The sequence below is a fragment of the Cavia porcellus genome, unplaced genomic scaffold, assembly GCF_034190915.1.
Source record: "Cavia porcellus strain 051 isolate PalLab524CR breed Dunkin Hartley unplaced genomic scaffold, mCavPor4.1 scaffold_28, whole genome shotgun sequence".
In the NCBI taxonomy this organism is placed as follows: domain Eukaryota; kingdom Metazoa; phylum Chordata; class Mammalia; order Rodentia; family Caviidae; genus Cavia; species Cavia porcellus.
In genome coordinates, this window is record NW_026947511.1 from 42766067 (window position 1) to 42793555 (window position 27489).

General features: G+C 44.0%; 1 protein-coding gene across 4 annotated transcripts in view; it reads left to right on the forward strand.

Moving 5' to 3' along the window:
- Kif6 (kinesin family member 6) overlaps positions 1-27489 on the forward strand; it is a 301789-nt gene that overhangs the window by 96291 nt on the left and 178009 nt on the right. For all 4 annotated transcript variants that reach the window (XM_063238936.1, XM_003473663.5, XM_013156868.3 and 1 more), the window contains 3 exons: positions 16576-16782; positions 24486-24629; positions 25529-25615. In XM_063238936.1, the coding sequence (XP_063095006.1) occupies positions 16576-16782; positions 24486-24629; positions 25529-25615 (438 nt within the window). The remainder of the gene's footprint in view (positions 1-16575; positions 16783-24485; positions 24630-25528; positions 25616-27489) is intronic.

Consider the following 27489-nt stretch of genomic DNA (forward strand, 5'->3'; position numbering starts at 1 on the left):
AGCTGTCAGAATGCAATTTGTCAGCACGGAACGAGCTTACCAGGATAAAAAGAACACTCTAATCATTTTTTTGAGGAAAAAACTAGGTCCCAATTTCCCATTTACACAGAGAAACCCAGTGGTTTCCATGGTAACCAGAAAACATTTACAAAACAAAGTCTAGATCTGTGGGACACAAAGTGGAGGGCCTTTCCTTTCTTGCTCTTTACTCCCAGCCAGGATTTTACGGAAAAGTTATTAAGAGTATCCTCATCCTCTTCTTATTTATTCAGAACTCTTGAATAATTTCTGCAGTTTTACCGATGTTTTGAATAAAACCTGACTATGTCCTTAGGGTACTTTTTTAAGTAGAATTGCCAGGCCAAGGAGAATAAATATTATAAAAGCTGACTGTGCATGACCCTGCCTCACAGCCCATCAGTAGCCAGCATGACTTGATATTCTTGTATCTTATAGTTGAAATATTTATACCAATTAATCAAATCTAATTGAAGACATTCTGGTGTTTTGCTGTGTTTGGTCTTGTAGTGCTGAGGACTGAAGCCAGGGACTTCACACTGAGTTATCTCCTTAGTCCTCTGAGTGTTTCATCCAGGTTTGAAACAGGGTCTCACTAAGTTGTTAAATCAACCAAGCTGGGCTCTACTTTATGATCCTCCTGCCTCAGCCTCCCAGAGTGCTAGATTAGACATGTGATATTCTGCATATGGTTGGCAGCTCCTGAGCTAAGACTGTTTGCATTTGTCCCTACCTTGAAGGCTCAGCCCTTTCCAGGACATACAGCTTTCTGCCCAAGTACAGTCCCAGAATAACCTGCATTAAAATACCCTGTGGCAGCTAAAAGATGCAGCTTCTTGGATCCCATTTCTGGTGGCTGGATTCACAACCTGCAGTGAAGCCTAGAAATGTGCACTAAAATTCACAGCAGCAGATTGGGCTTTGCCATTGAGAAAGCTAAATGAAATCTACTCCCAGAGAACTATGTGAGCAGGTCCATATTCCACACTCTTGTCAATAATGCAAAATTTAAAAGGGAAAAAAAGAAAGACAATTCTATGTGATTTTGCATTTTTGATTACCAAATTCTTGATTATCTGTATTGGCCATCTGCATGTCTGTTTTTGTCAGTTGTTCTGTTTCTCTCTTGCGGTGCTGGGGTAGTTTTGATAGATTCGCAGACTCTTCGAGGGCTACAGCTTTGTCTTGTACACCGCACATGCACATCTAGAAACAGAGCTGGATCCATTCTTCTATAAATAATTATTGAACGAATCAGCAACAAAGACAACTTCTTGTCATATATTTAGCACTTAGTTTCTCATTTTATAGATTTTCTTTTATTAAAAAAAAAAGCCCAATCGATCTTTTTATTTTGTTTTCTGTTTTTGATGTCAGGCTTAGAAAGTCAAGTCAATGAATAATTCTAACTGTTGGAAAAGTATGTTGTTGTTTTGTGTTGAAATTTAATGCCTGGCCATCTGCCCCATTAATTCTGTCTCGGTAACTTTTCTCTTGTTGCTCAGACCAAATACCTGATGCCCAAAATGAAGCAAGGAAAGGTTTATTTAGCTCACAGTTTGTGGAGGTTTCAGTCCTACTCAGCTGGCTCCAAGGCAGGGTGGCGTGGCTGAGGGGCAGCCATTCATGGCAGCTGCTGCAGATATAAAAGCAACCTGAGAGCAAAAGGGCAAAGGGAGGAGCGAGCCTGTTTCCCTTATATTCTGTGCAGGCTGTCACCCCAGGGTGGATGCAGCCCTCACGCTGCCAATCCAGCACTAGGCAATGAACCAATCACAAACACTAGAGTCAGCCACCTTCAAAAGGCCCGCCCCCCATGACCACTTGAGGCTTTGGAGGGATATCCAGACACAAACCATAACAGTTCCCTTTTAGACCTGGGACGTAGAAAAAGCTGATCATCGGGCTAGGGATTTAGCTCAGTGGAATAAGTACCTGCCTGGCAAAGATGAGCTTGCAAGTTCAATCTCCTGTACAAAAAAAAAAAAGCTAATCATGATCATGTTGGAAGAGCGCTTTCATGTTGTTATTTATTATATTTATTATAAATTAACATTATAACTATATGTATTTATGGAGAATAATGTGATGAGTCAAATACAGTGAGGATGATTAAGCTAATTAACATATCTAGCATCTCAGATTCTAAACTTTGTTTTGTAGTAAGGAGCAGATCTCAGAGGTTTTGGGCGCATAGGGATTTTACATGATATTTGAGAGAAAGCCATGCTAGATTAACATAATCAGGGTTCCCACTGAATTCTCCCTGTAGAAAGAGCCGCCACTGATTTTAAAAATTCCATTTGAGTACTTATATTAAGGAATCATAATTCTGCTCTGAGTGAATCATGAGACTGGCATGAGACTCTTTTGAGAGGCACTTTGGAAAAGAGAGTGGGACCTAGGGTCTCTTCCACCCAGCCTTTACCATAGTGTCTCTTACGGCTGAATTGGGCCAACCTGTAGCAAATCCATATGTTAGAGTCTTAACTCCAAGAACTTCAAATATCGACCTCCTTGGGGCACAGTCTTTACGGAGGTGTCCGAGTTAGAGCGAGGGCATTAGGGTAGACCCAAAAGACAGCACGACTGTGGAACCAGATGCATACTGGGTGGGTGCTGTGTGGACCTGAAGGTAGTGGCCTGCAAGCCCAAGAGGGAGACTTGGAGCAGATCCTCTCTCACCGCCCTCAGGTGGAACCAACCCTTTTCTTTCAGACTTCCAAATGTCAGCACAGTGAGATCTGCTGTGGGCGCCACCTTCCGAGGGATTGTTTCGGCCTTCATTGCAAACAAAGGGAGGCCTAAATGGGCCATGCGTAATTTCTTATTCAGTTGGTACTGGAGTAGCTTTTGACTGTGGTGCATTTGGGAGTGCAAATACGCTGTATCCTCCCTAGAACATTTGCAGGAAACTTCCCAAAGGGAACTGTGGTGAGCTCTGAGCCCGCACTGGGAGCCCATGGTCACTTTGGTAGGTGGCTTCCTTTCTTCCGTATCATCCTTCCCCAGTGGCCATTAAGGGAGGCCCTTCCCTCAGTGTTGGTGCCCACTCTGTGATTTCTTCACCACACTGCACCCAGCCCTGCCAGGGAGTGGGCTTTGCAGCCCTGCTGTACTCCTGGTTCCATCCTGCCAAGCCTACAGCCTCAGACAAGTCCTGTGACTGCTGCAAACCACAGTTGGTAGCCAGTAAAATCAGAACAGTAGTGCCCACCTTGTAGGGCCAGAGTAAGAATTCAACTGACCGGCACTCAGGGAAGACCCTGAAATTCTCAGCTGGCAGCTGTTTAAAGACAGAACTTTTGTTCGTCTCCACTGTCTCGGCACCTGGCAACTCAGAAGTGATCCATTGCACACTAATTGTTGAGTCAAGGGGGAAGAAAGGCCTGCTGAGTTATGCCAGTAAAACCTGTAGACTCAGGTTCAAAACTGGGAGTGATTTCACAGAACACTGTGGGACCCAGGGAAAATCTGAGCAAACCCGTCGGATTTATCATGCCACACTTGCATTGAGGTGACTTTAAAAATCATCCTCTGTAGAGGCGCTGTGGCAGGCCCTGTATTGTTAGTCCGCCACGAGTTTTGTCATAGATAACCCCTCTGACATGATGAGAATGGTTACCTAGGTTGCTTTTCAGGGACTTGAAGGCTGTTTTGGTTGAAACCACCTGTCCTTCACTTGGGCCTGCACAGCCAGGTGGCTTCTTTGACATCAGGGGATGGAAAATGCCGTCCTCAGGTCACATGTCCTGTGGAGCTCTGCCGGGATAGATGGTGCACACGGACCACTGAGTTCTTCCCCTCCAGTTAGCTTTCCTTTCGCCCCATCACCCCGCTTCTTGTACAGCTGACACAAGTGAGTATCCCAAAACCCCGTGCCCCGAGAGGTGGCTTTGAGACCCGCCTCCCCATGACTGAACTCTTTCTCTTCTGCAAAGCTCATGACATCTGTAACTGGCACACTGCACAGCCATGGGCAAAGTGAGCCAGGCTTGCTGACACCCGTGCCTGTTGGTGAGTACAGAGAATAGCACAGATCACTTACATACTTTTCTTTTTAAATTTGTGAGCTCCAAACTTTCTGGAACAAGTAACCCTTCCCATCATTAGCCTCTCAATCAAGTTGATGGGATTTCTAAATGATTTCCCAAGAGCTATCAGAGGTCTTTGTGCCTAGTCTTTTGCTTGCAAGCACACATATCAGAGTAGTGCATTGAGTTTTGGAAGCTCTCAGCTTTGCATATTGTCAGACGTTTGGACTGAGCTGTGTGACCTCGCAGAGATGCAGACTGTTGGGAGAGGGCTTATGCTGAGCTTGGCGGTTCATGCCAGACTTTCAGGACTGATTGTCTAATAATACAAGGGTGCAAGAAGGAAGGGACAGCTTCACTGAGTGGTGGTCTTCATTCACACCGCAGTAAAGCCCCCTCTCCTCGTGTGGTGTGTGTGGGAAGCAGGAGGGATTTGGTTGCAGTGAGTGTTTAAAATTATATTCTACCATGCCATTCAAGGAATGCTAACACCTCATCGCTGTATTTTATTTGAAAGATATATTTGTTGTACATAATCAGGAGGCTTATTATATGTTGTGTGAGCAAAATTCACAGCAGGAAAAATTCATGTTGGCCCCGATCTTAGTATAAATCAGAAAAACGTTCTCTTATTATTAGGTCCTAAGAGGCAGCTAGAAGTCTTATTATAGGATATGCTGCCAATCTGATCATCTTTTCTAATTGGTTGCATATAACTACTAGACTGAGAAGGAAGGACGCTTGGAGTATTTACTCTTTGCCAAACATTTGTCTCTATTTTATATATGAGAAATATGCAATGTTATTTAAATAATGCTTCTGTGTTTTAATCTCCTTTGTGTCCTGCTCCCATATAACCTGACTTAGTGTTATTACATGGACCATAAGTTTTTAAGATTTAAGACCCTGATTAGGAGTCCGGGGATATAGCTCAGCAGCACAGCGCCTGTCTGGCAAGCGCGAGGTCCTGAGTTCTATTCCTGGCCTGCCCCCCTAAAAATAAAACACTAATTAAAACAATAGCAGTGACATGGTAACAGGCATTGTTAGAATGCTAACATGGACACGCTTCAAACACACTGGTAGAGGAACACAGTCTTTCAGCTATAAAAATTTATTCTGGAAGTTTCTTCTGATCTTTAAAGTTCTTATCTATAATTAAACATAGCAGAAAAAAGTCATTTCCCTGTTATCAGAATTCCCCAAAGACAGTAACCAAAAAATGAAAAATAGAGGAGGGAAAGGCTGCCTTCAGTGAACCGAGGAAACAGTCATAACCTCAAAGAATGGGAAAAGCTGCCAAACGCTCTGAAATTTGAATTATGGTGAGAGACCGTGCTGAGAGCCAACACATGAGTCCTGCAACCTCAGACGGGGTAGGGTTTCCCCTAAAGAAAGGGTCACAGTTCTCCAACACAAATCTAGTGATCTTTTGGTGAGAGTGATGAGATCTAGAGCAGAGGCGTGTATGGAGGAGAGTCTGGGAATGAAATACAGATCCTCACTCTCCATTATAGAAGGCGGCCATTTTTGTGGCCGGTGGTCTAGGCCCACGCCAAAAAAGACGAATTTTGATGGGTGGGGTTCAAGGAGTTTGTGAGTCAAGGGGCTTCACTGTGAGCCATTCCAACAGACACATTACTGCAAACTATTGAGGGAAGTTTATGCTCCTAAGGCTAAGGATGTAACAGATACAGTGTAAAAGCATTTAGGACACAAACCACTACGAATATTCCTCAACCATCTCAACCTAATTCTGTCCTTTCGAAAAGAAATGATCTTGTTCAAAGATAAAATTATAAGAAAGAAAAGAGCCCAAGGCCTATCCCTGTAGACAGTGACGCTTAGGCTGATTACAACGGGATCCGAGGGCCCGTCCTTCATACTTAAATATGTCTCCTAAATACCACAATCTTTGTTTCAAAACTACCTCAAAATGCTAGAAGAGTTGAAAGCAAATCATTGCAAGGCAAGATAAAGAAAAGCAAACTTGAGGAGTTTAGGAAAGAACAAAAGAGAAAAAGAGAGAAAAGTGCCATTAGAAGTGGAAGAGGAGGAGGAGGAGGGAGGAGAGAAAAATGCAAAGAGGAAGAGGAAGAAGAAGTGGAGTTGGAAAATAACCAGAGATGTGAAAGTGATGAGCAGAGGTGACAATTAGACAAAGGAGAATCCAAGTATGCATGCAAAGAACAAAGGCAGCTGAGAAAGCAGGGAGACGGAGAGAGAGAGAGGCAGGTTTCCTGAGTCTGTAGTTACTTGAATCCGAAGATGAAAAGGACACGCTGTGTCAGAGGGAACATGGGAAAGGCTCAGCTCCACGGCATCCTCTATCGATGTGACTCCATTCCACAGCTAGAGAAAGAGCGCACAGACGTCTGTCAGAAAACACAGATCAACTGTGAGTGAGGAGAGACCCGACTGCTTCAGACAGGCTCGCAGGGACGTGCAGTGCCACCAGGCCCGGACCAAGCCCTGAAGCACAGATTGTCATGCCTGGACAGTTCATACCCCTGCGTTGGACAGTCCCCCTGGAGAACAAAAGCAGCAGGCGAAGATTTTTAAGCATATGTGAGTTCAGGAAGAAAAAGCAGCCAAAAAAAAAAGTCTCCTCTTTAAAACTCCTTGCCAGTGAAGTCTAACCAACTAACAGTTAAATTGAGATAAAGAACTCAGGAACTGAGGAGCATTACAAAAGGATGTGGGATGCACTGAACTTATTTATTGTTTAGTAGACAAGTAGCTAGTAACTTTAACGCATAACATTTTTGTAAATCCTTAAGAAAAGTTCCTAATAGAAAATAGGAAAGGCATAATTCCTAAAGGATTTTTTAAATTGCCAAAATATTCAGATTCACTAAATTCAACAATACACAAATTAACCTTTCAATGCCTAGCATTCCACTTTTGGAACACTTACAACAACAGAACATAATAACCTTTTTTCTCTTCAAATTATTTTTTAATTATTATTTTAAAGGAAATAAAACAGAACAATAAAATGGAACAAAACAGAACAATATTGGATTCAAAAACAAGACAGAGGGAAATCCCCCATAGTTGCTATATTGCATATTGTTATCCTCTAAATAGATGCTCAGAGTACCAGCTTTAGGCCTACAAAGTCAATCAAACAATGCAAGCATTAAGTTCATTTTTTACTTCAGTTGCTATTATTTCAGCCTGTGTACCTCTGAATCAGCCAGTTGTTTGAGGGATGAGGCACCCTTCTCGTCTCCTAGCCCACAACTGTCTCTGGCTCACAGGAAGGTGCAGGTTGACTTCTTCATTCTCTTCCCAGCCCACATAGTTGCCACTGGCTCAAAAGAGGGCCTGGGTCAGCTTCTTGGTTCTCCCCCAGCCCACAACTACTGTTGGCTCATGGGAGTGTCTCTTCAAATTCTTGTCCCTTGAGTTTTTCTAGGTAACATACAAATTGCGTGCAACAGTTCAAAAAATTGCAATCCTTAATTTAAGTGTATTAAAGAGGATAATACCAATGTTAAAAATTATTTAGTGTTAGAATAGGAGACAGAAAATATGTACTCTCAACCAGGAGTGGTGGCTCATGCCTGTAATCCCAGCACTCGGGAGGCTGAGGCAGGAGGATCATTGTGAGTTTGAGACCAGCTTGGGCTACAAAGTGAGCTCAAGGCAGTCTGAACTGCATAGCAGGACCCTGTCTCAAAAAGACAAAAAAAAAATATGTACTCTCATATGAACCTAATATTACAAATAAGTTTACACTTTAGGGAAGGAACCCTGTAGAATTTATACATCAAAATATTGAGATACTTATAAAAGGATGTGTAAGAGTGTTAAGATTAGTTCAATTCATTCAAAGTAGTACATATAGTAATAGAAACAATGGAAATGTATGCAATACCAATATCGATTAATTAATAATATATTTGTTTAATGAAATTTAATGACATTTTAGAAGATGCTTGAGACACAAGGAAAATAAGTTGGAAACTTAGGAAAAAGAAGTTAAAAAATACTTTGTACACATAAATTTTCTGTGTGTACACCTCTCAAAAGGAGGGATACTGTACTCCATGGTAGTTTGGTACCCTCTACCTCTCCCAGTATCCCAATATACACTTAAAAATAATATATATATTATAATTTATTAAATTTTATTTTTGCAGATTTTATTACTGCATGTTAATTTTACAGAATGCTGAGGTTCACTGTTGCATTTTCATACATGTGTATAACATATTTAGAGCCATCCTCTCTGTTAACTCTTAAACCCCATTCCACCTTAATTCCTTTCCTCTTCCCTGATAATCATAGTCTACCTTCTCCTTTCATATTTTCTTCGTCTTTTGTTTCAGATCCCACACCTTAGGGATCTAAGACTCTTTCTGGGTCTGCTTGGCTCTCCTAACATGATTCACCCTTCTTCAGGACTGAATAATACACCATTGTTGGCTCTATGCACTCATTGTTGATGGCACCTAGCCCAGAGTAAGATATTTTGGCTACTATGACATTGAATTTATTTAAATGTAGACATAAAACTCAACAATTGTGTACGTAATATAAGTCTATAAATGAAAACGAAATTAACAAAAATGTGGAATTAAAAGAGGTGGAAGAAGTATTATAACTGAGCTAATTTTCTTATATTTAATAGCCAGAAATGAATACAGTATAAGTATATATATACACACATATATGTATATATACTTATATACTTACTTATATATACATATAAGTATATATATATATACACATAAATGTATATGTATACTTATATATACTTGTATATATGTATACTCATATATATACATATATAAGTATACATAAATATACATGTATATATATATACTATATACTATGGATAATGTAAACTATATGGTCAAAAGACAAAACATAATTACCCAGGTCCTGTAGTATATTGTTCTTTCTTACCTGTCAAGAGATCATTTAGAAGAAAAGATACACATCTCTTGCAATGATGATAGATAAATATCTGAAGCTCATAAGTTCCTTTGGTGTCATTTCTTTTTTCTATTAAATTCAAATAAAATACAATTTTCAATTAACAATGATATGGATCCTTTGTTTTGATGTATAATACTATCTATCCTCCTATCTCTCTTTCTATAAAGCAGCATCTGAACACTATTTGTCAAACGTCAGTGGTGCTATTTTTCGATCAGAAGAGTCTCTGATTCATCTTTGCCCTTCTTTCTGTTGGGTGGATGGGGACCCAGAGGGTACCAGGGCTCCCAGAACTCCCAGTATGTCTCTGGCACACACTCCTTGAAGTGGAGAGCACTCCCAGGGCCATCCTAGCCAATGGCATGTGAGAGAAGGTGCGGTGTCCCTTCCAGACAGCCTTGAGCACAAGTGCGGTTCCTCTGCCTCGCTTCCCAAGCACTGCACCCCATGAAGCTCGGTGGGACGGTGGCCTCACAGGACATCTGTGCCCCCACCAGCCTGGTAGCTGACTGTCCAGTACATGGTCACAGCCATCATGAAGCCGTATTGGACAAACCTGAGATTATGATGCTATTTGTTAATTTGCTACTACAACCTAACTCGACCTATTTTTGTGAATATACTGAGTCTATATCCATTTCATGAGATCATGACTCCTTATCTCATTATAAATTCAAATGTTACGTGGCTTTCTTAAGCAAAAAAAAACCATGTTTATATTGGTGTGTAAATATCATTTCTTTTCCAAGAGGATTTAAAGCAGTTTACAGTATTAAACTCATATACATCTGGACCAAAATAGAAAAGAAAAAATTGTTCAAGAGAAGACGCAATTTAAAAGGCAAAGGTGATATGAATAGGAATTAGAATGAGGCAGTTATGGCCGTAGAAGACAAAATGTAGCTTTGATCCTCCAATCAGACAAGAGAAGAAGACGAGGAACACGTTTCAGCATTTCGAGTGTTGTATTTCTTAGTTTCAAGAGCAAGCTTCCAGCCAGTGAGCAGCAGGCAGCTATGTATGCATACTCCTGTGACAGGATGGGTGGCATCTTGCCCATAACCTTGAAAAACAACAAAACCTTTTCCTCTCTAACAGCCCCACATATCAGAGAACGGATTGTAGCTGAGTGTATCGGTTAGGGTCCATCCAGGAACACATTTTCAAAATGGGAAATTCAGTGCAAGTAGTGTTGTTGCTTAGCAGAATCTGAGGAGCCAAGCAGGAATGGGGCGCAACCCCATTGGTCAACAATGGGGAGTCACGACAAGCTGGGGGGCAGGACCCTGTGGGGCACTGGTGGGAGATGAGAGGCCGTGTGCAAGAGACAAGCCAGGGTTGCCCTCCTCTCCTCCCTGTCTTCATAATGGGGCGCCATGCCTCAGGTCTTGGGGGACGCTGCCTTGGGAGCGCCGTATCTCTGCAAATTCTAGCAAAGCAGGGGACCAAGGAAGTGGACCCAAGGACAAAAGGGCCCATCATTAGCCTCTCTCAAGCAATTTCTGCAAGCAACGGAGACACTAATCCCAACACATTGCTTGTGGCTTATCTTACAAGAGGTCGATTTGGTCTGTCTTTTCCTGCATAGGTGCTCTCTAGTAAGAAGCCCGATAGATATTTTTAATTCTTACTGGCCTGACTTGTATCTATTCCTCATGCTGGTTCCCAGCTAGAAGGCAGGAGACACGGGTCTTACAAGCCCCCAAAAATCTTCAGTGATGCACTCTATTTTGTGTTTGGGGATGCCATTTAGAGTTTTACGAGTTCTACATAGCAAGAGATCATCGTGGTCAGAGAGAACTGTGTAATTTTCCCAGTGGGAGAGAATGCTACTGGCTAGTGAGATGGAGGGAAGGAATACTCCTCACACTGGACATCTGGGCTCCTGGTCGTCTCATCTGTGAGGGACGCTGTCCTGACTTATGTCTGTATGTAAAACTGATGTCCACACTCAGCACTCAGACAGCTTTTACACTATGGTCCTTGGAGGTGGGGAGTCTAGGATGTACTATTTTTATTACCTGGAACTTCATCCTAATAGATGCTGCGATGATCTCTCAGGATGGCACACGGGGAGGACAGCTGAATTTGGTTCTCGGTGAAGATACTCTCTATAGGTAAAATGCCTGCTCGTTTTTCCAAGAGGTACTTCCATTTAGCACATCTAGATTTTGGTGTAAATCCCCTTGACCTGATTTACCAACTCTTGGGAAAATGAGCCACAAGGAAACAATCTTCTAAATCCTGGCACAAGAGGAGGCTTCAGCGGCCCCATCGCCAACTCTGACATTCAGTTTTCCTAAAGTTATTAAAGCAGCTAATAGATCTTTGAGGATGTGGAGGGGGGGAAAATCTAATGATTCTGGACATGTTAGAAGGGATGTAAGGTAAATGTACTACGCCGTTCTTATCATAAGGGTGAATCATAATTGCAAAACATTCTCATATGTTCCAGACTGCTCTAAAGATTTTTTTTTACTTTTAAATAAAATTGATGTGCCTAGTCTATTTTTCTTTTTTTCAAAGCCACTGTACTTTGACAGTATGCTAGATAAGAAAAAGACCTATGATCCTGAAACTAGAGGGAGTAATTTTGATTGCTTTTTTTTTTTTAAATCAGGTATTTTATAAAGAAGTCAGAAAGGAAGACGAGAGTTCAGGATTATTAATTCCAGTAAAAGGGTGTCTAGTTGGGAAGATTGTAGTCAGCGTGTTCTCAGACAACGCCAGAACCCATCAGGGTCACCATACAGAATCCAGGGCTAAATAACCCATGAGCTCGGACAGGCCTCACAGAGACATCAAGGCCACCAGGGCTCCTCCTCAGCATCCCTCCCGGATGCAGAGAGAAGGCAGCATAGTCCCTTTGGGGAAAGTCAAGGTGGTGACAGGGATTGTGCTGAAAATCATTTCATTATGCTGTTGAGCATTCTAACCTGGTGTGCAGGTCAGGAATTTCGGAAACAGAAGGCGATGGAATGGAGTAACTATGGACAATGCGGGACATTAATTAATATAATCATTTTCAATTCACGGAGCCCCCCAACACCCAGAAATTCATTTAGTATTTACTACAACCCTGCAGCAAAGTGCAGCATTTCAGACATGAAAATCCTGTCACGTGCGAATGTGTTAAGCTTTCGACCTGAGCAGGTGTCAGAACCAGGACTCACACCACGCCACCCATTCCAAATTCTTAAATTTTTGAGTGTGTGATTTTCACACCACCACCAAGCCTATCCAGTGAGGATTGAAGCCATGCAAAAAACGGGGAGCAAATTATGATGGCCAGAGCCCAGTGCGCACCTGTTTTTAGGGGCCAAAGCGGGTGCTCTTAAGAAAAAGAGACTGAACGGTTATGGATTGAGAAGCAGCCAGAGAGCGTTTGACCCCAAACACCAAGGAGTGAGCAAGGACCAGGAGCTTCCAGAAGAGGGAATGGCTGCGTTCCCAGGTATGCCCTGGACCTTGCGTTTGGAAACATTTTTATTATAATTTTTAAAGAGAAAGAGGGCGCCTGGCCTGGCCTGGAGGGTCAGGAGGGTCCGCGCTGAGATCGCCTTCCTGAGCATCTTGCTTCTTTCCCTTTGCACCTTCACTCTGACTCCTGTTCCCGATTAGATTGCTTAGATTACGGCTCCTTGAGGGTGAGGTCCACGTCTCATTCCCCTCCTTGTCTCCACACTTCCCAGCACAGCCACCTCCATGGACCATAGTGTAAAAGCTGTCTGAGTGCTGATGAATCATCCCTAGAGTTTTTCCAAAGGCAGCATCCCGTGCCAGGAACACATTTGTTTCAAACATGTGCTTCGATTTGAATGAATCTGCCTAACTGGTGCCATCTGTTCTCAGGCAGTTTCAGAAACGTTTTAACATGATTTTACCTTTAAAGAGGACACACTGTGGGGCCGGGCCCTGAGACCTGCAGACATCCATAACTAAACCCAGAGAGGCACCGACACATCGCATTGCAGTGAAACAGCGCTGCATAAAAAATCTCTGCTGAGGTCTGTGAAATTTTTATCTACAAGGACACCAACCACTACTTCATGCCGAAAATATTTATGAGACATTGCCGGACTGTAGGCACCGACTCCCATATTACTGTGCTTTAATTACAGACTCCAGAAATGCAATTTAATTTTTTGTAATCTCATAGTCCTCCGAAATGGGTATGCGCTTCCAATATTTGTTAATGGTCCACAGTTGATTGTGGTTTCAGCACATCGATTTCAAAGCCGAAGGCAGCTGCTGAGAATCGCCTCTGTGTTATTTGTGTGTATCGATTGTTAATTTGCCTTTCCTTACAGTACTGTAGGATTTATTGCTATGTGAATGCAACAGTGAAATGAAACCCATATTTAAGTTCTACAAATAACTTACACTTACTTCCAAAACACCTCAGCTTAGATTCTAAATTTGAGTTTGCGGTTTTACACGCACAGTTATTTGCTGATCCACTTTAGCATGCAAAATCACACACTGGCTAGATTCGGGCAAGCTTATTGTGGCAACAAATAATGGGTCACATGGGCAGCATACTTATCTTGCTGGCCACCTTGTCATCACCAAAAGTCTGCCGGCACGTTGGCCTCTGTGTATGTTGCTAGCTGGTATAAGTCAACCATTGTGAGTATCAGAAGTGTATATTTACACGAAGGATTTCTGGTTGAAATAGCATCCACGTAATGAGACCCCTGTGATACCTGCACGGCTATACCAAAATTGCTTTGGTTAAATCCCATTTTGCAAAGATGGATGTCTGAACATTCTCACACAAACATTCACTTGGAATATTCCTCTGATTTTTATTGTCGGAGAGGGTGACCCTGCTAATTCATCACACGTGTACTGAGTCAGACTAAGCTCTTCCTTGTGGAAAATAGAAAACTCTAAAATGCACAGAATAATGTGCGCCCAGCATGTGATCTTTTACAACCCGGAATTTCCTGCTAGTACATTTTTAAGCAAAATAAATTGCAGGTAAAGTTGGAGTCCCTTTGTTAATCTTTCACTCCACTCATAAGAAGACATGCACCACCATGAATTACTGTATTCTGCTTTTCCATAGTTTAATGGGTTTCCATTATAGCTCCATGAACAGTAAATAGATAGTATCGCTTGTGTAATTACAGAAACTCTCTCGTGGGGTTCATGTCATTCTTTACCTGTTTTTCCTTCAGCATTCTATTCTAAAAATCTATGTTCATTTTCCCAAAATTTTTTCATTTGTTTAATTTTAAAACAAACAAAAACAGAATTTTAAAACAAAATAATAGATTAACCTATTAATCTATAACTAATTAATTGCATATTGTTATCTTCAAAGTCGCTGTGGTTTGAATCCCCCGGTTTGCTAACCCTTTACCACAGACGACCATTTGCACTGTATGCCCCATGCCAAATCTTTGCTACCCTAAGTAACATTGCAGTGGATGACCTCATGCGTGTGTTTCCTGGTAAACTTCTCCAAAATTTCTTTCTAGGAAACATCCCCAATTGTGTGTTACTGAATCGTGGATTGCAGGCAGTTGCAGCATTCCCAATATCGCCAAATTCTCTTTTTCTCCCCAAAATACAACCGAGCTGGAAAACAGCCTTGAAAACTGAAGCTCAGGAGTGCCAGCCCCGGCGGCCTACCCTCCCTTCACCTGTCGTCTCTGTGCTCTTGTCTAACAGTCAGGGAGGTGAGACAAGAGCAGGCTGATGGGGCTGCCAGTTTTTATCTCCAGTTTTCAGGGCTGATTGTTTTCAGCGAGGTCTTATTTTCAGGAAAACACAGTTGCTCTAAAAAAAAAAAAAAAAAAAGTTCTTTATTTATATTCTCATTAGCAGTATCTGCAAATCCCATCTCCTTATTTAGGCTTTAATTTGGTTAATGCTTGCTATCCAATGGGTGTGAAATAGTTTATCCTTATAGTTCTAAGTTGTACAGTTGTTATTTATAATTGTGAGCATTTTTCTTATTGATTAACTGTTTCCAAGTTTCTTCTTCCTGGGCTCCCTATCTTATTCTTTGCCTGTTTTTTCTGAGTTGTTTTTATCTTACTGATTTGTATGCATTCTTTATTACAAACATTCATTAGTTTTGTCAGTTCCGTGTATTGCAAATACCTCCTCTCAGTTCTTTAACTTTATGGCATGACTTTTCTTGTGCAAGCCTTGATATTTGGGTCATCTGGTCAAATATTTCAGTTGATTCACTTTTCTGTTTTGTGTGTTATGTGTGTTATGTTTAGTGGATATTTTTGTCCAATTTTGTCCAAGCATATTAATTTGCTGATTAATATGCTTCCATATTTTCTTGTACTAGTGTTAAAGTTTTGTTACTTGTCATGTGTATTTTTAATTCATTTGTGAATTTATTTATGTGTACAGTGTGAAGCCAGCCTAACTTTTTTTTTTTTCAAAAGAGGGAGCTAGTTGTCCCAGCACCCTTCGTTAATCAGTCTGTGCCTTCTCCACTACAGTATAACACCCTTGCTGTCCTGTAGGGACTTCCTCAGTGAACACAGCGTGTCTCACCAACCTGGCTCTCTTCCCCTGCACCACAGCCACACTGTTTCAATAATCACATCTTTATAGTGTAACTTAATGAATGGAAGAACAAGTCTTTCAAATTTGTAACCCCCATTAGCTCATTCCTTTGTTGCCATTTCAAATAATGTTATGTTTTCTGATTAATTATTGTTCTTGTTAGAATTTAATCCATTTCACATAATGATCTCACATCCAGTGACCCTGATCAATTTTTTGGCTTTTATCCCTTCGTTTTACAGAAGCTCTTGCATTTTCACGACAGAACGCTGTATTTGCTGTACACAATGACATTTTACTGTCTCCTTATCACTATGCTTTCTAAATCTTTTCCTTGGTTTTCTGTTCCTCTGACTCGGGGCTGAGCAGTAGCAGCAGAGACGGCCCATCCTCCTCTGCAAGCTTTGCTCGCGGCGGTGTTAATGGGTCCTCCCTGCCTTCCCATGAGCCCTTGTGGGTGAAGGTGTGGATTGCAGCAGGAGCGCAGAATAGGATGCTCTCCTTCTACGGGGCCCCAATCTTTACTCCAGTGGGGCTCTTTCATCACTTTCTGAGTCACCCCGTCCACTTTGCTGTCAGTCATCCAACAGGGAACACATGGGAAAGAGCTCGTTTTTTTTGTTCCTTTTTTTATACTTTTTATTTTAAAGAAAATAAATCCAAGCAAAATAAAACAAAAATAAAGCCAATCAAAACAAAACAGCATAAGTGACACAGGACTTCAAAGCAAGATTATAGGAAATCATTAGTGGTTCCCATATGCCTCTTGTCTTCATTTGAAGTCTTTTATTGTGTTCATTGTTGTGTTTTTATTAGTTCTCTTATGTTTTGTTTGATTTTTACTATGTCTGAAGTTATGGGCAGCTATTTTGAAGAACTCACTTTAAAAGTCTCAACCACAGCATTTTTGCACCAGTTGATGGTATCGATCTCATGGGAAATGCCTTCCCGTTAGGAATATAAATTTAAATCTTCTGTTGCTCTTCAAAAGTTCTCGCTTCTCCAGTGACTTTGCGTTGTCACTTCTCTTTTATAGACGCCTATGAACCAAGCTTCAACCCGTTCCCACTGCATCTTCACTGTTCATTTATCCAGCAAGGAGCCCGGATCGGCCACCGTCCGGCACGCCAAGCTCCACCTGGTTGACCTGGCTGGCTCCGAGCGAGTGGCCAAGACCGGAGTGGGGGGCCAGCTTCTCACCGAGGCCAAGTACATCAACCTGTCGCTGCATTACTTAGAACAGGTAACTGGACAGGGTGGGCCCTGCCACACCACTTCTGTCCTGCGGACTTTGCAGCAGCCTCACATTTTGGTTTCATTTTGCTTCTTAAAATACACACAACATAAAACTTAATAATCTTAATCATTTTAAGTAAGCAGTCCGATGATGTTAAGAACACTGGAAATGGGCCCTGCTGCCTGGTTGTCCAGCTACCATAGGAGAGTAGGCATGGGATCAGACTTCAGAGGTGACCCGTGTTTTTCCAGCTCCTAGCAACATCCAAATTGAAACTGTTGACCTTGGTGTCTCTGAGCCTCCCCTTCCGCTCCCTTCCTCCGCTCCGTGCAGACGCCAGCCTGTCCCCCCACACGCTCTGTTTCTAAATTTTGAATTTGACTCTGAGGACAGAGAAAGGTGTCTGAGTTTGGCTAAATAAATCTCCTCCCTCTCAAATGAGGGAATTGAATGAGATTTCTCAGGTTCCTTTCGGTGCTGCGAGGAGGAGAAAGGCTGTGAGTTGCATGTTAAAGACCGCAATGATTTCTAAACTCTTATTTAAAGAGAAAGAAATTTGATAAAAACTAAGGTGGTGAGCACAGTCTATCGATGAGACAGAAGGACTTGTTAATGAGCACTGAGGCTGGAAGATTTGAGCTAAAAAAACTTTTTAAGCTGGGTAATGAACCCTTTGGAGATGGACGTGTGCGATGCTGAGCGCTTTCTAATGGGCACATGGGCTGGGACGGCAGATTGAGAGCAACCAGCGGGAGTCTGTCAGGTTCTGATCCAGAGACCAGGCCCCAGTGGCATTCGATCATTTCCGTGCTTTTGACAAGAGTCAGCAGTCCTGAGCGCTTTCCCGTTCAATCATTCCACACTGCTCATCCTTAACGGGGCTTGTCACTTAACAGCACACTACAGGATGATGATATGAAAACATAATGAACTATATTCAGAGCGCCTTATTTCAAAGAAATGTGTCCTCTTCTTTCTGATAGCAGCTCTGTGTTAATTCCCATTATGTCCATCTGTTTGTACAGAATTGCATGCATCACTGGAAACCAACTTTGCATGAATTGTAATCACTCAAATGTTTTGCCCCTAAGCCCTTTTTTCTTCCCAAATTCTACACAACCTTTGTGAGCTGCTGCTTATCACTAGACTACTCCTCTCTTCACATTTCTTCTCTTCAAAATCCTTCGGGCACATCAGCATCGTGTGAGTAGTCTTGGTGCTATATAGTATTTGACCTTCCTTATAAGAACTTACTAAGTTTTTATGCAGATGTAAGTTCTAGAACAAAATAGAAATAGTCCTTGTTTCAAAGATCTCGTGGTCCAGCCAGATGTGGAGGTGCATGGATGTGATCCCACCACTCGGGGAGACTGAGACAGGAGCGTTACAAGTTTGACCCCAGTCTGAACAACATAGAGAGACCCTGCCTCAAAATAAAAACAAAAAGGGCTGGGAATGTAGCTTAATGCAAAGGCCACTAAAGTTTAGTCCTCACCTAGTATTTAAAAAAAGAAAGTCCCAGTTCAGTGCAGGGAGCTGCGTATTAAGTAAGTCGTGATGAAATGCGTGGCTGTCCTCTAGGGATGGTTGCAAGGAGCACGTAATGGGGGCGGTGACTTAGACTGAGGAGGTGCGAGCTGATGACGGCTATCAGGGTCTGACACCAAGCAGAGCCTTGAAGAATGAGCAGGAAGGAGCCAGGCCGCGGGGGCGGCTTGCTCCCACCCGAGAGGACAGTTCACTGGAAGTCCTGGCATCGTTCACATGCCGTGGGCCTCCGCCCTCCGTGCTTAACTTATCTGTCTTATTTTCTACCCCTTTAACTATTTACCATGTTATCCAGTATCTTTCTGGGCAAGGAGAGACTTAGCACAAGGTCAGGACCAGAGAAGAGATGACCCCGAGGACAAAGCAGAGCATAATGTGGGGAAACCGTGTGCTGTGGATGCAGCCTGGGGGGAGCTGCTGGAGCGAGCGGAGGCAGAAAGAGGAGTTTTGGAATCACACTCAGAAAAGACAGTGGGGGAGACCCAAGGAGGCCGTGCTGGTAGGAGTACAGAAAAGAGCAGGGAGACGCTTAATGAAACAGCACGATCCGAGGACGTTTATAATCCAACTCTCTTTCTGTAGCCTTTCTTACATGGCTAAGGGGCCTGGATCTGTGTGCAATTTAGTGTAACAGGGTTTATCTGGCCCTCCTTGGTACACTGTGTTGAGCGTCTGCTGGGTGCCATGAACTCAATTACAGCAGGCCAAGCACCGAACATGACTGCAAGAAGGCCGTGCCGTCTTGCTAGCAGCAGAGCACACAACCATCTGCGGCACAGGAAGCGAGCGCTGGAGCAGAAATCCGCAGGAGCCTGGATTGATCGCGGCCTCTTCTCAGCTCCAGTGCAGGAGACAGGGGCCCAGACAGGAAGCCGCCGTTCACCTGCCTGCTGTCCTCAGGCTGCGCTGGCTTAGGCAGCCATGCAGAATTCTGATGGCCCCTTGGCCATACCCGGGAGCCCTCGCACCTGCTCGGAGGCCGCAGCCCGTCTGGCTGAACGTACCTTGTTATGCTTGTAAGCGAGTGACTTCGCGTTTGCCAGAGTAGCATTGGTTTTGGAGCCCTCTCTGTGTCTGCAGTATTTTTTCCAAAAAGTTTCCTCTGAAAACATTTTCAGCCACAATAACAGGGTCCACTCTGGCCCTAGAAATGGAGTTCATGCGAGGCGAAGGCGGGGAGCTGGGCACACTTGTGCTCCAGGCGGCTCTGGCGTGACCTGAAGTGACTGTCAGCCCAGACACCAAGGGAACAGCAGCTGGGAACCGAGAGTGGCCGCTCTCCGCCCCATCAGAAATCAGCCTCAGCCCCTTCGGCAGTGCAGCTCTTGCAGAGGTTCGGTTTCCATTTGGCTCCCGCTGAATGTGTTGGGTTGAGAAAAAAAATTCATGGGCCCAGCGCTGTGCTCCAAGTAGGTGTCGGTTTCTGAGGATAATTTTTCATGTCTTTCTGAGCTCTTTAGATGAAAAATCTTTTTATTTCACTGAATAACAAGCCGAATTATTGATGCCAATCACAGCAGCTAGGTCCTCACAGACAAGCATAATGTGAGGCTCCACTCTGTCACTTAAACAATGCCTGAAGGTGCATCTGTCATTTTATCCAAAATGGAAGCAGATAATCACACACGTGCACACACACACGCACACGTGCACGTACATGGCCTGGTTGTGGGAGAATGCCCCAGCCCTGTGCTTCTCAAAAGGTCACTGAGTTCTGCCCAGGTGGCAGAGCCCACACCTGCAGCTTCTGGGTCACTGCAGGTCCACACCTGGCCCTGCAGCCCTAGCTCACTGAGATGCCTGTAAAGCACCGGGAGAGCTGAGATGGCTGTTCAGGGTCCTCTCCTGAAGAAATGGCCCCAGCCTCTGTACAGCTAAAGCTAATCTCCAAAGGGATTGTAAAGAACAAGTGTCCTAAAGACTCTGCCCAAGACTGGTACTTTCGTGTTCACTAAGAACTGTCCCGTATGGGCTATCTACAGATACCAATCATGTAAAATACATTGTGGATTTAAAACATGTACTCAAAAGGTAGGCATAGGAATCCCTGCTGGTTTACTTATTTTTGGTAGGACTGAAGATTTTTTTTTATTTTAAAGAGAAAAAAGAAAAAATGAAAAAATCAAGGAGCAAACAAATCAAAACAACAACAGAAGCAATAAAACAAAGTCAACAACTACAAAAAGCCATAGCTCTGTAGGTTTTCAAAACTAAGATGGTAGAAGTTTAATAAGGGGTGTTATGCTGCATATTGTTATCTTCAAAATAGTCACTCAAGTTATCAGATCCAGGAATAAAACTAAACAGTGAAATGAAACAAACATTGGACTTCAAAACCAGTACAGAAAGAAATCCCCCACAGTTGCTATAATACGTATTGTCATCCTCCAGATGGATGCTCAGACTACCAGCTTTGGACTTGCAAAGTCAATCATGCAGGATAAGCACTGGCCAGTTGTGTATGACAAGGTGTCGGGGTGGGAGGGCTGCCCTCCAGCCGGTGCACTGGCTGGCTCATGGGAAGGCGTGGTTTGGCTTCTTGATTCTCTTCCTGTTCCCCATGGTGGCCAGTATTGAAGACTGAATCCAGGGTCTTCACATTGAACTACATCTCTAGGCTTTAAAAAATAATAATAATAATATTTTTTGAGACAGGCTGTTACTAAATTATTTTGTTGCCCGGGCTGGGCTCGTACTTGCAGTCCTCCTGTCTCAGCCTCCTAGAGTACCAGGATTACAGGCATGTGCCACTTCACTTGATTTCTGATCTCACTTTTACAGGAGAGGAAACCAAAGCTTAGAAATCTTAGAGATGTACCTAAGGTCACACAAGCGGGAAACCTGGATTCTGACTCCAAGTCCTGAGTTCTTTCTCTCATCATGTGTGGCTTCCTCTCCTCCATCTTTAAAGCCAACTCATAATTCCATTTTAAGTTCTGAGCATTCTCTAGCAAATCTTAGAACCCTTCTGAAGAGAGGACATTGGAATTGCCTCTGTCATGTCCATTCTTGAGGAACAAGAATCCACCCCTGCGGAGCAAGCAGCTCGCCTCCCTGGTAAGCTGCTGTGGTGTGGCAGACGCGGCCCTTCCAGGGGGAGAACCACCAGCGGCTCCTGAGATCTGCGCCATGTTGGAACTTAGGACACTGGAAAGCCAAGCAACCAGCCTGCCTCCCTGCTAAGCAACAGTGAACCTACTGATGCAGGGCCTAGAGTCAAACATCCCACTAGAGGATGTAGGATGTTTCTCCTGCCTCACCCCACTCCATTAGCAAATGGGAACCAGAAATCTGAGTATCTCCTGGGAGGATGACCGTAGCAAATAAGGGGAATTTCCTTCTACCATCTCTTTAAAGGCAAATATTTTTATTACTGTTTTGCTTTATTCTGATTAATGGTACTGCTCTATTCAATATATTGTTTTGATAAGTTCTATAATATTTTGTATTTGATTTTATTTTCTTATACATGATTGACAGACCAACTATTGTAAAGATAACAAAATATACTGTGATAATTATTACTGTTATCCCGGTTAAGAAAAAAAAAAAAAAAAAGCACCCACCCCAGCTCTAAAAGTCGAGTCTGATGGTCTAAGCAACTTTCAGCCTGCCTTTCTCCTGGCTCCAGTGACTAGTTCAGGGTGGGCCAGGACCCAAGCCAGTGCCCAGAGAAGCTCAGGACTTCTGTCTAATGATTAGGGAAGAGAAGTCCTTTCTTGCTAAAGTTAGAACGGGAGGGCCTTTGGCAGCCGTCCTGGGGACATGGGCAAAGGCTAACTCCCACCATGTGGAGGAGGGAGCAGATAAGTATGGGCAAAAACCAAGTTCCTGGTTATAGCCCTGCCACCTGGGTCGCTTCTAACCTAGAGCCTTTCCTATTTCAGTTCATTAATGAGACAATGAATTTCTCTCGCAGTCAAAACCAGGTTGGGTCACATTTTTGTTATCTACAACCAGAAGCAAATCCAATAACATACAAGTTAATAATGGCAGGAAATTTGTCATATTCTTCTTTGTTATCTTAAGTTGTCAATAAAGCCTTTGAATGGGGAAAAAAAGATCAGTATTGTCTACAGGAGCAGGAAACAGTTGTGGCATTTGCTAGAACTGCTTAGTGCTGTCCGCACATCAGCTAGACAGAGCCCTGATGGGTCTGGCATTTGGTGTTTTGGCCAACCTAGCCGGTTTCAGATACGTAATTTGTCTTTTCAGCTCTCAGGGTCTGGAGCTCTGTTCCACATCTTTTGCTACTCAGCCATCAGTCTGCCACATCCCCTTCTCTCTTCCAGTTACATTGAAATAGATAGAGAGCGTCTTGTTAAGCCGGCCTGGGGAAGCTCAACGTCATGTGTTCTCTTCTAAGTCAGTGACATAAAGGCGAGATAACGGGAAGCTAGAAGGTGGATGCTTAGAAATAGGGAGGAAGTTGGGGGACACCAGGAAAGGGTTAGTAGAGTTGGAAATAATGCAGACATCTAACCCTCAGGGACCGACACACTGTAGTGAATCTCATTATTCTAGAGCAGAAACACACACTTAAAAACAGAATTCAGGAATGCTCCAGTGCTCACAGTTTAGACAAGGAAGGACACACTGAGTTCTAAGATGAAAACCAAGAAAGCATAAGGTCCTGACTACCAGGTGAGTAAGGCGTCTCCCCAAAGAAAGCAGCGAGCTTCCATGCAGGATGCCTGCCTGCTCAGCCGGAAGGCTGGTGCGGTGGCAGCTCATGCCGGGGTCCAGTGGCACCCTGGCCACATGGTGAAGGGTCGGCTCAGCCTCCTGCGGCAGTGGCGTGCGGTGTGTAGAGACATCCAGAGGAGCAACAGCACTGGATGCTGAAGAGGAGCAGAGCAGAGAGAAGAGAGCAGATATAGGCCAGACACAGGGCAGGAGCGGGTGGGTGACAGAGCCAGGACAGAGCGTGGGATGGAGGATTTAACTTGGGGCACCCGAGAGCTCTGGCCAGCTTGCTGATGTCTGCTAAAAGGGTGGTTGTGAAAATCAGGGAGAAATGCACAGGAGGCCCAGGAGTGTGGATAGGAAGGGGGACAGGGCTCCTTCCTGGGGGTAGAAAGGGACTTGGAGGTGGAGATCACCGAATCGCAGGCTCATAGCTCGACCTGTGCTTGTGGGTTAAAGCGAGGTTTAAAGTGGTCTGGTTCATTTGTTTTTGCTCAAAGCAGTCTTCAAAAATCAGTTCTCTCATTTAGTTCTATGAACCAAAGAAGGAAAAAGGTCATACTGATGACAACCACATAGCCAGGTAGATGCAGGACCAGAACAACAGGAGTCCACAGAGGAATTTTTAGGGGCCAGGATCTAGTGATGCCCCTGAGGTCACATCCCAAGGGCATCTAATTCCAGCTGCTCTGCCTCGGACTTCCTAGCATGGGAATATGCCCAGGACAGTCCTGACCCCTGTGTCCCCTCTGAGGACAGCCCCCACTACCTCCGTCCTCCTGACAGCCATCCACCTAGCATCTTCCCAGTAAGAAACTCACGAAGAGTGAGGTAAACGAGCCCTCCCTGAACCGTAACCGCCCCATCCCTCAGGATCCTGCAAACACACCCGCATCCCCTGTTACAGGTGACTGGCTAAAAGTGGTTGATGCTCTGTAGCTTTCTCAGCCACCCCAACTGCTTGCTCCCACCTTATAGTACAAGGAGACTGAAGCAGAGACACTGGGCGCTGTGCCCTGGGAAGACAGGATTTGTCACCCAGACCCCCGCGGATCAGGATGTGGGCTCTCTGCCCCATGCAGCTTCCCGTAGCTCTTATTTGCCGGTCTATCTCTCTTGTCCTGAGGCACACAGCTCGATTTTGGCAGGATTAAATTAGCCAAGCATGACCGTGGTATTTTTATACAGCTTTTCCAGTGCTGAAAACAGAATAATAGCATATCCAGTTCTGTAAAAGTTATGTCATCCGTCTGAAACTTACAGGACTCACCATGTCATGTTTGTGCTACTTTTATTTCAATCCATTGTCACCACTTTTTACGGACTGTTCCTGAGATATTTAGTCTGTGCCCAAGTTCCACATGTCACCCTGCAGTTACTTCCTCTATCTTTGCATGGTCCGTCGCCATGGAAACTGCGCCGTTGGGGGCACCTTCTCTGCCCACGCATGCCCTTGACCCTTCTCTTTGTCACAGGTCATCATCGCCCTTTCGGAGAAGAACCGCTCGCACATTCCCTACAGGAACTCCATGATGACCAGCGTCCTCAGGGACAGCTTGGGAGGGAACTGCATGACCACCATGATCGCAACACTGTCCTTAGAGAAGAGGAACATTGAGGTACGTGGGTTCCTCTTGCTGGAGATCTTATCCTGGGTTTCTCGTGCCAGTTCGGGAGATGGAACTGGAGGTTCTGGGTGAGTTAACACAATACAGAATTCACAGATCTGGGTTATCAGCCTCGTAATAACCCCCTTTGAGAACTGACATCACATGATGCAGGATGATTTGAAGAAGCCTCATATGTGAATTTTGGAAAGCCTGCCAAAGAGTTTGTTCTCAGCCATAGGAGTGAGTAAGGGGGTCCCCAACCCCTCTTGCTCAGCTTTGCTCCTGACTAGCAAGGTCTGGATACCTCAGAGATGTCCCCAAGTTCTGTCCCTAGACAGATCCTGGGTGCAGCGCTCAGGATGCTCTGGTGGGAGCCGCTGCTGCGTGGCTGTCCCAGGGTGCCTGGAGCCAGCTGGTATTTCATGCAGTTCGGCTTGATGTTTGGGGTCCGGACACCCCACAAAGAGGACAACAGAAAGCAGTAGTGTGCTTCCCAAAGCAAGGCCTTGTCCTCTCGGGTGAGCTGTTTTTGAAAAGCCTCTCTTTTTGGTCTTTTACAAATATTTATTTTGTAATCATTCATGTTTACAGATTCTGATAGCAGCTGATACGGATTTCTGGTTTAACAAATGAATAGTTGAAAACACATACCAGGTGTCATTTAGGGTGTCGGGATTTTCAGTGTGGGTCATCTCAGGAAGCCAAACCCAAACTTTTGTAGAAAATAATGTCCTAGAGCAAAGCTCCCTCATTTGGAGGCAGAGTTTTTCGTTGTGGGTTTGTTTTTTATGTGCACATCACTCTGAAGGTGTGCATGTTTTGCTGTGAATGAAACGTAAGTTTTATCTAGCAACAAGTCTCTCTCTATGCCAGAGCATCTTAAGAAGTGATTTCTGCTTTTGTTTTAGGAGTCAATATCTACCTGCAGGTTTGCACAACGGGTGGCCCTCATCAAGAATGAAGCCATCCTTAACGAAGAAATTGACCCCAAGCTGGTAGGCTGTTTTAACTATGCCGGGGAAAATGGGAATCAAGGGTCAGATAAAACTCAGAGGGGTCATACTCATGGCTTGCGAGGCAGGGTTCTAAGTGCTTGGAAGGGCACTGGCTGAGAAAATTCTCAGAGCAGAGGGAGGGGGAAAGCTGGCTCCATCCCCAGAGAACAAAATCAAGATACAGCAATGCTGCATGACTGGCCAGCATCTCAGTGCTCATTGGTAGGGTAGCCAAAGCCAAACCAGGCTCTAGCTGTGCCCCGCTGCCCGTCCCCACAGCTTCCCTGTGGAGCTGTGCAAGGGGTCCCCAGACCCACACGGTAGAATCACAGCCTCAGACTCCTGTGCGGCTCTCAGCTCTCCATCACCATCAGCCTAACCCTCCAGACACCTTAATAATAGACCATCTTTTATAAAAGTGTATAAGAGGGCTCCCAATGGTTGTTAAATATAAACATTGTCACAACTGCCCTGTTACTTATTCTAGAGATCGTGTATAAAAATATAAGTTAACTATATGGAAAAATTACCAAATTTTTGTTCCATACCAATAAATCCTGCGTTACCAAAACACTTTTGGGGCTCAATGGTACAGCACCTACCTGGCAAGTGCTAGGTCCTGGGTTTGATTCCCAGTTCACACACACAAAAAACTCTTTGTTATAAGATTCAACTATTCATTTTAAATGCAAACAGTCTCTTTTCTCTGTTTTGTTAGTTCTCTATAAAAGAAGCACAGCATTGAATCAACTCATGCCAACACTGAAAATGTTGAAAGAAAAATCCCTGTTTTGTACAATTCCATCGAGGGTATTACTTTTCAAAACACCCAGATTTTCTTAATTTCTCTAAAAAATAAGCTGATGCATGCATTATTTAAAAACATGAAATCTTACCAACAGTTACCAACAGTGCTTCATTTACAAGTTTTCTGAGGTTGAAAAAAGTGACTCCATCATGATCCATGTTAACTACTTTCTCTTGGCTCTTGGCCCCTTCTCCTCTGAGGTGACTCTGTTCTATCCTGGTCACCTCAGGGATCACCAAAGCTCCTCGACAGAGTTGTTTTTATTGTTATTACTGGAGCAACCAACAGATGAGACAAAGCCTATTTCCAGTGCCAGCCCTGCAGAGCCCCAGCTGGGGAGAAGGGACAGAAGACAAAGCCACAAGTCAAGGGACACTGCCCTTCTAGGGAAGCTCGCCCTGCTGTCCTGGTCCTCCCAGCAGCCCCATAGCATGTCTGTATAGAATGAGAAAGGCAGTGGTGGCATTATTGGCCTGAAGACAAAAATTAGTTCCTAATTTGAGGAAAGTAAACACATTAGGCTTTGGCGAGTTTCAGCCAGAGAAACTTTTCTCTAAATGAACTTGAGGAGTTTAAAGAAAGGCGAACACTGTCAGGTGTCTGATGTAGGGCTGTAAGAAAGTGGCAGAAAAGAGTGATCAGGAGTGAGAAGCTAATTGTGGATAAGTGGACGAGTCGCTGAGGTCTTCCTGGTACGGAAAGAATAATCTGGTAACTGACAAGTGTTTCCCGGTCTCTTTCTTAATTGCATCTAAAAACTGACATTGCTGGCTATTAGTCTATGTACAGAGCTTGTCTGAAGTACACGTGACAGCCGGAAATTTGTCCTAAAAATCACCCAAGATGCAATTGGGATGGGATTTCCTGTGTCTCACTCTTAAATGTTAATGGTCCTGGGCAACCAGGGTCACCTGGTGTCTGCCCTGCTTCAGCGGGACGAGGTAAAGGAAGAGCCTCAAGCCAGGCTGGAGTCTGTGAGGACAGGCGCAGGCCAGGCTCCACTAAGGATGGCGCTGCTGCCAGCCTTCCTGCAGAAACTGGGTGGGAGGTGTCACTGTGGTCTCCT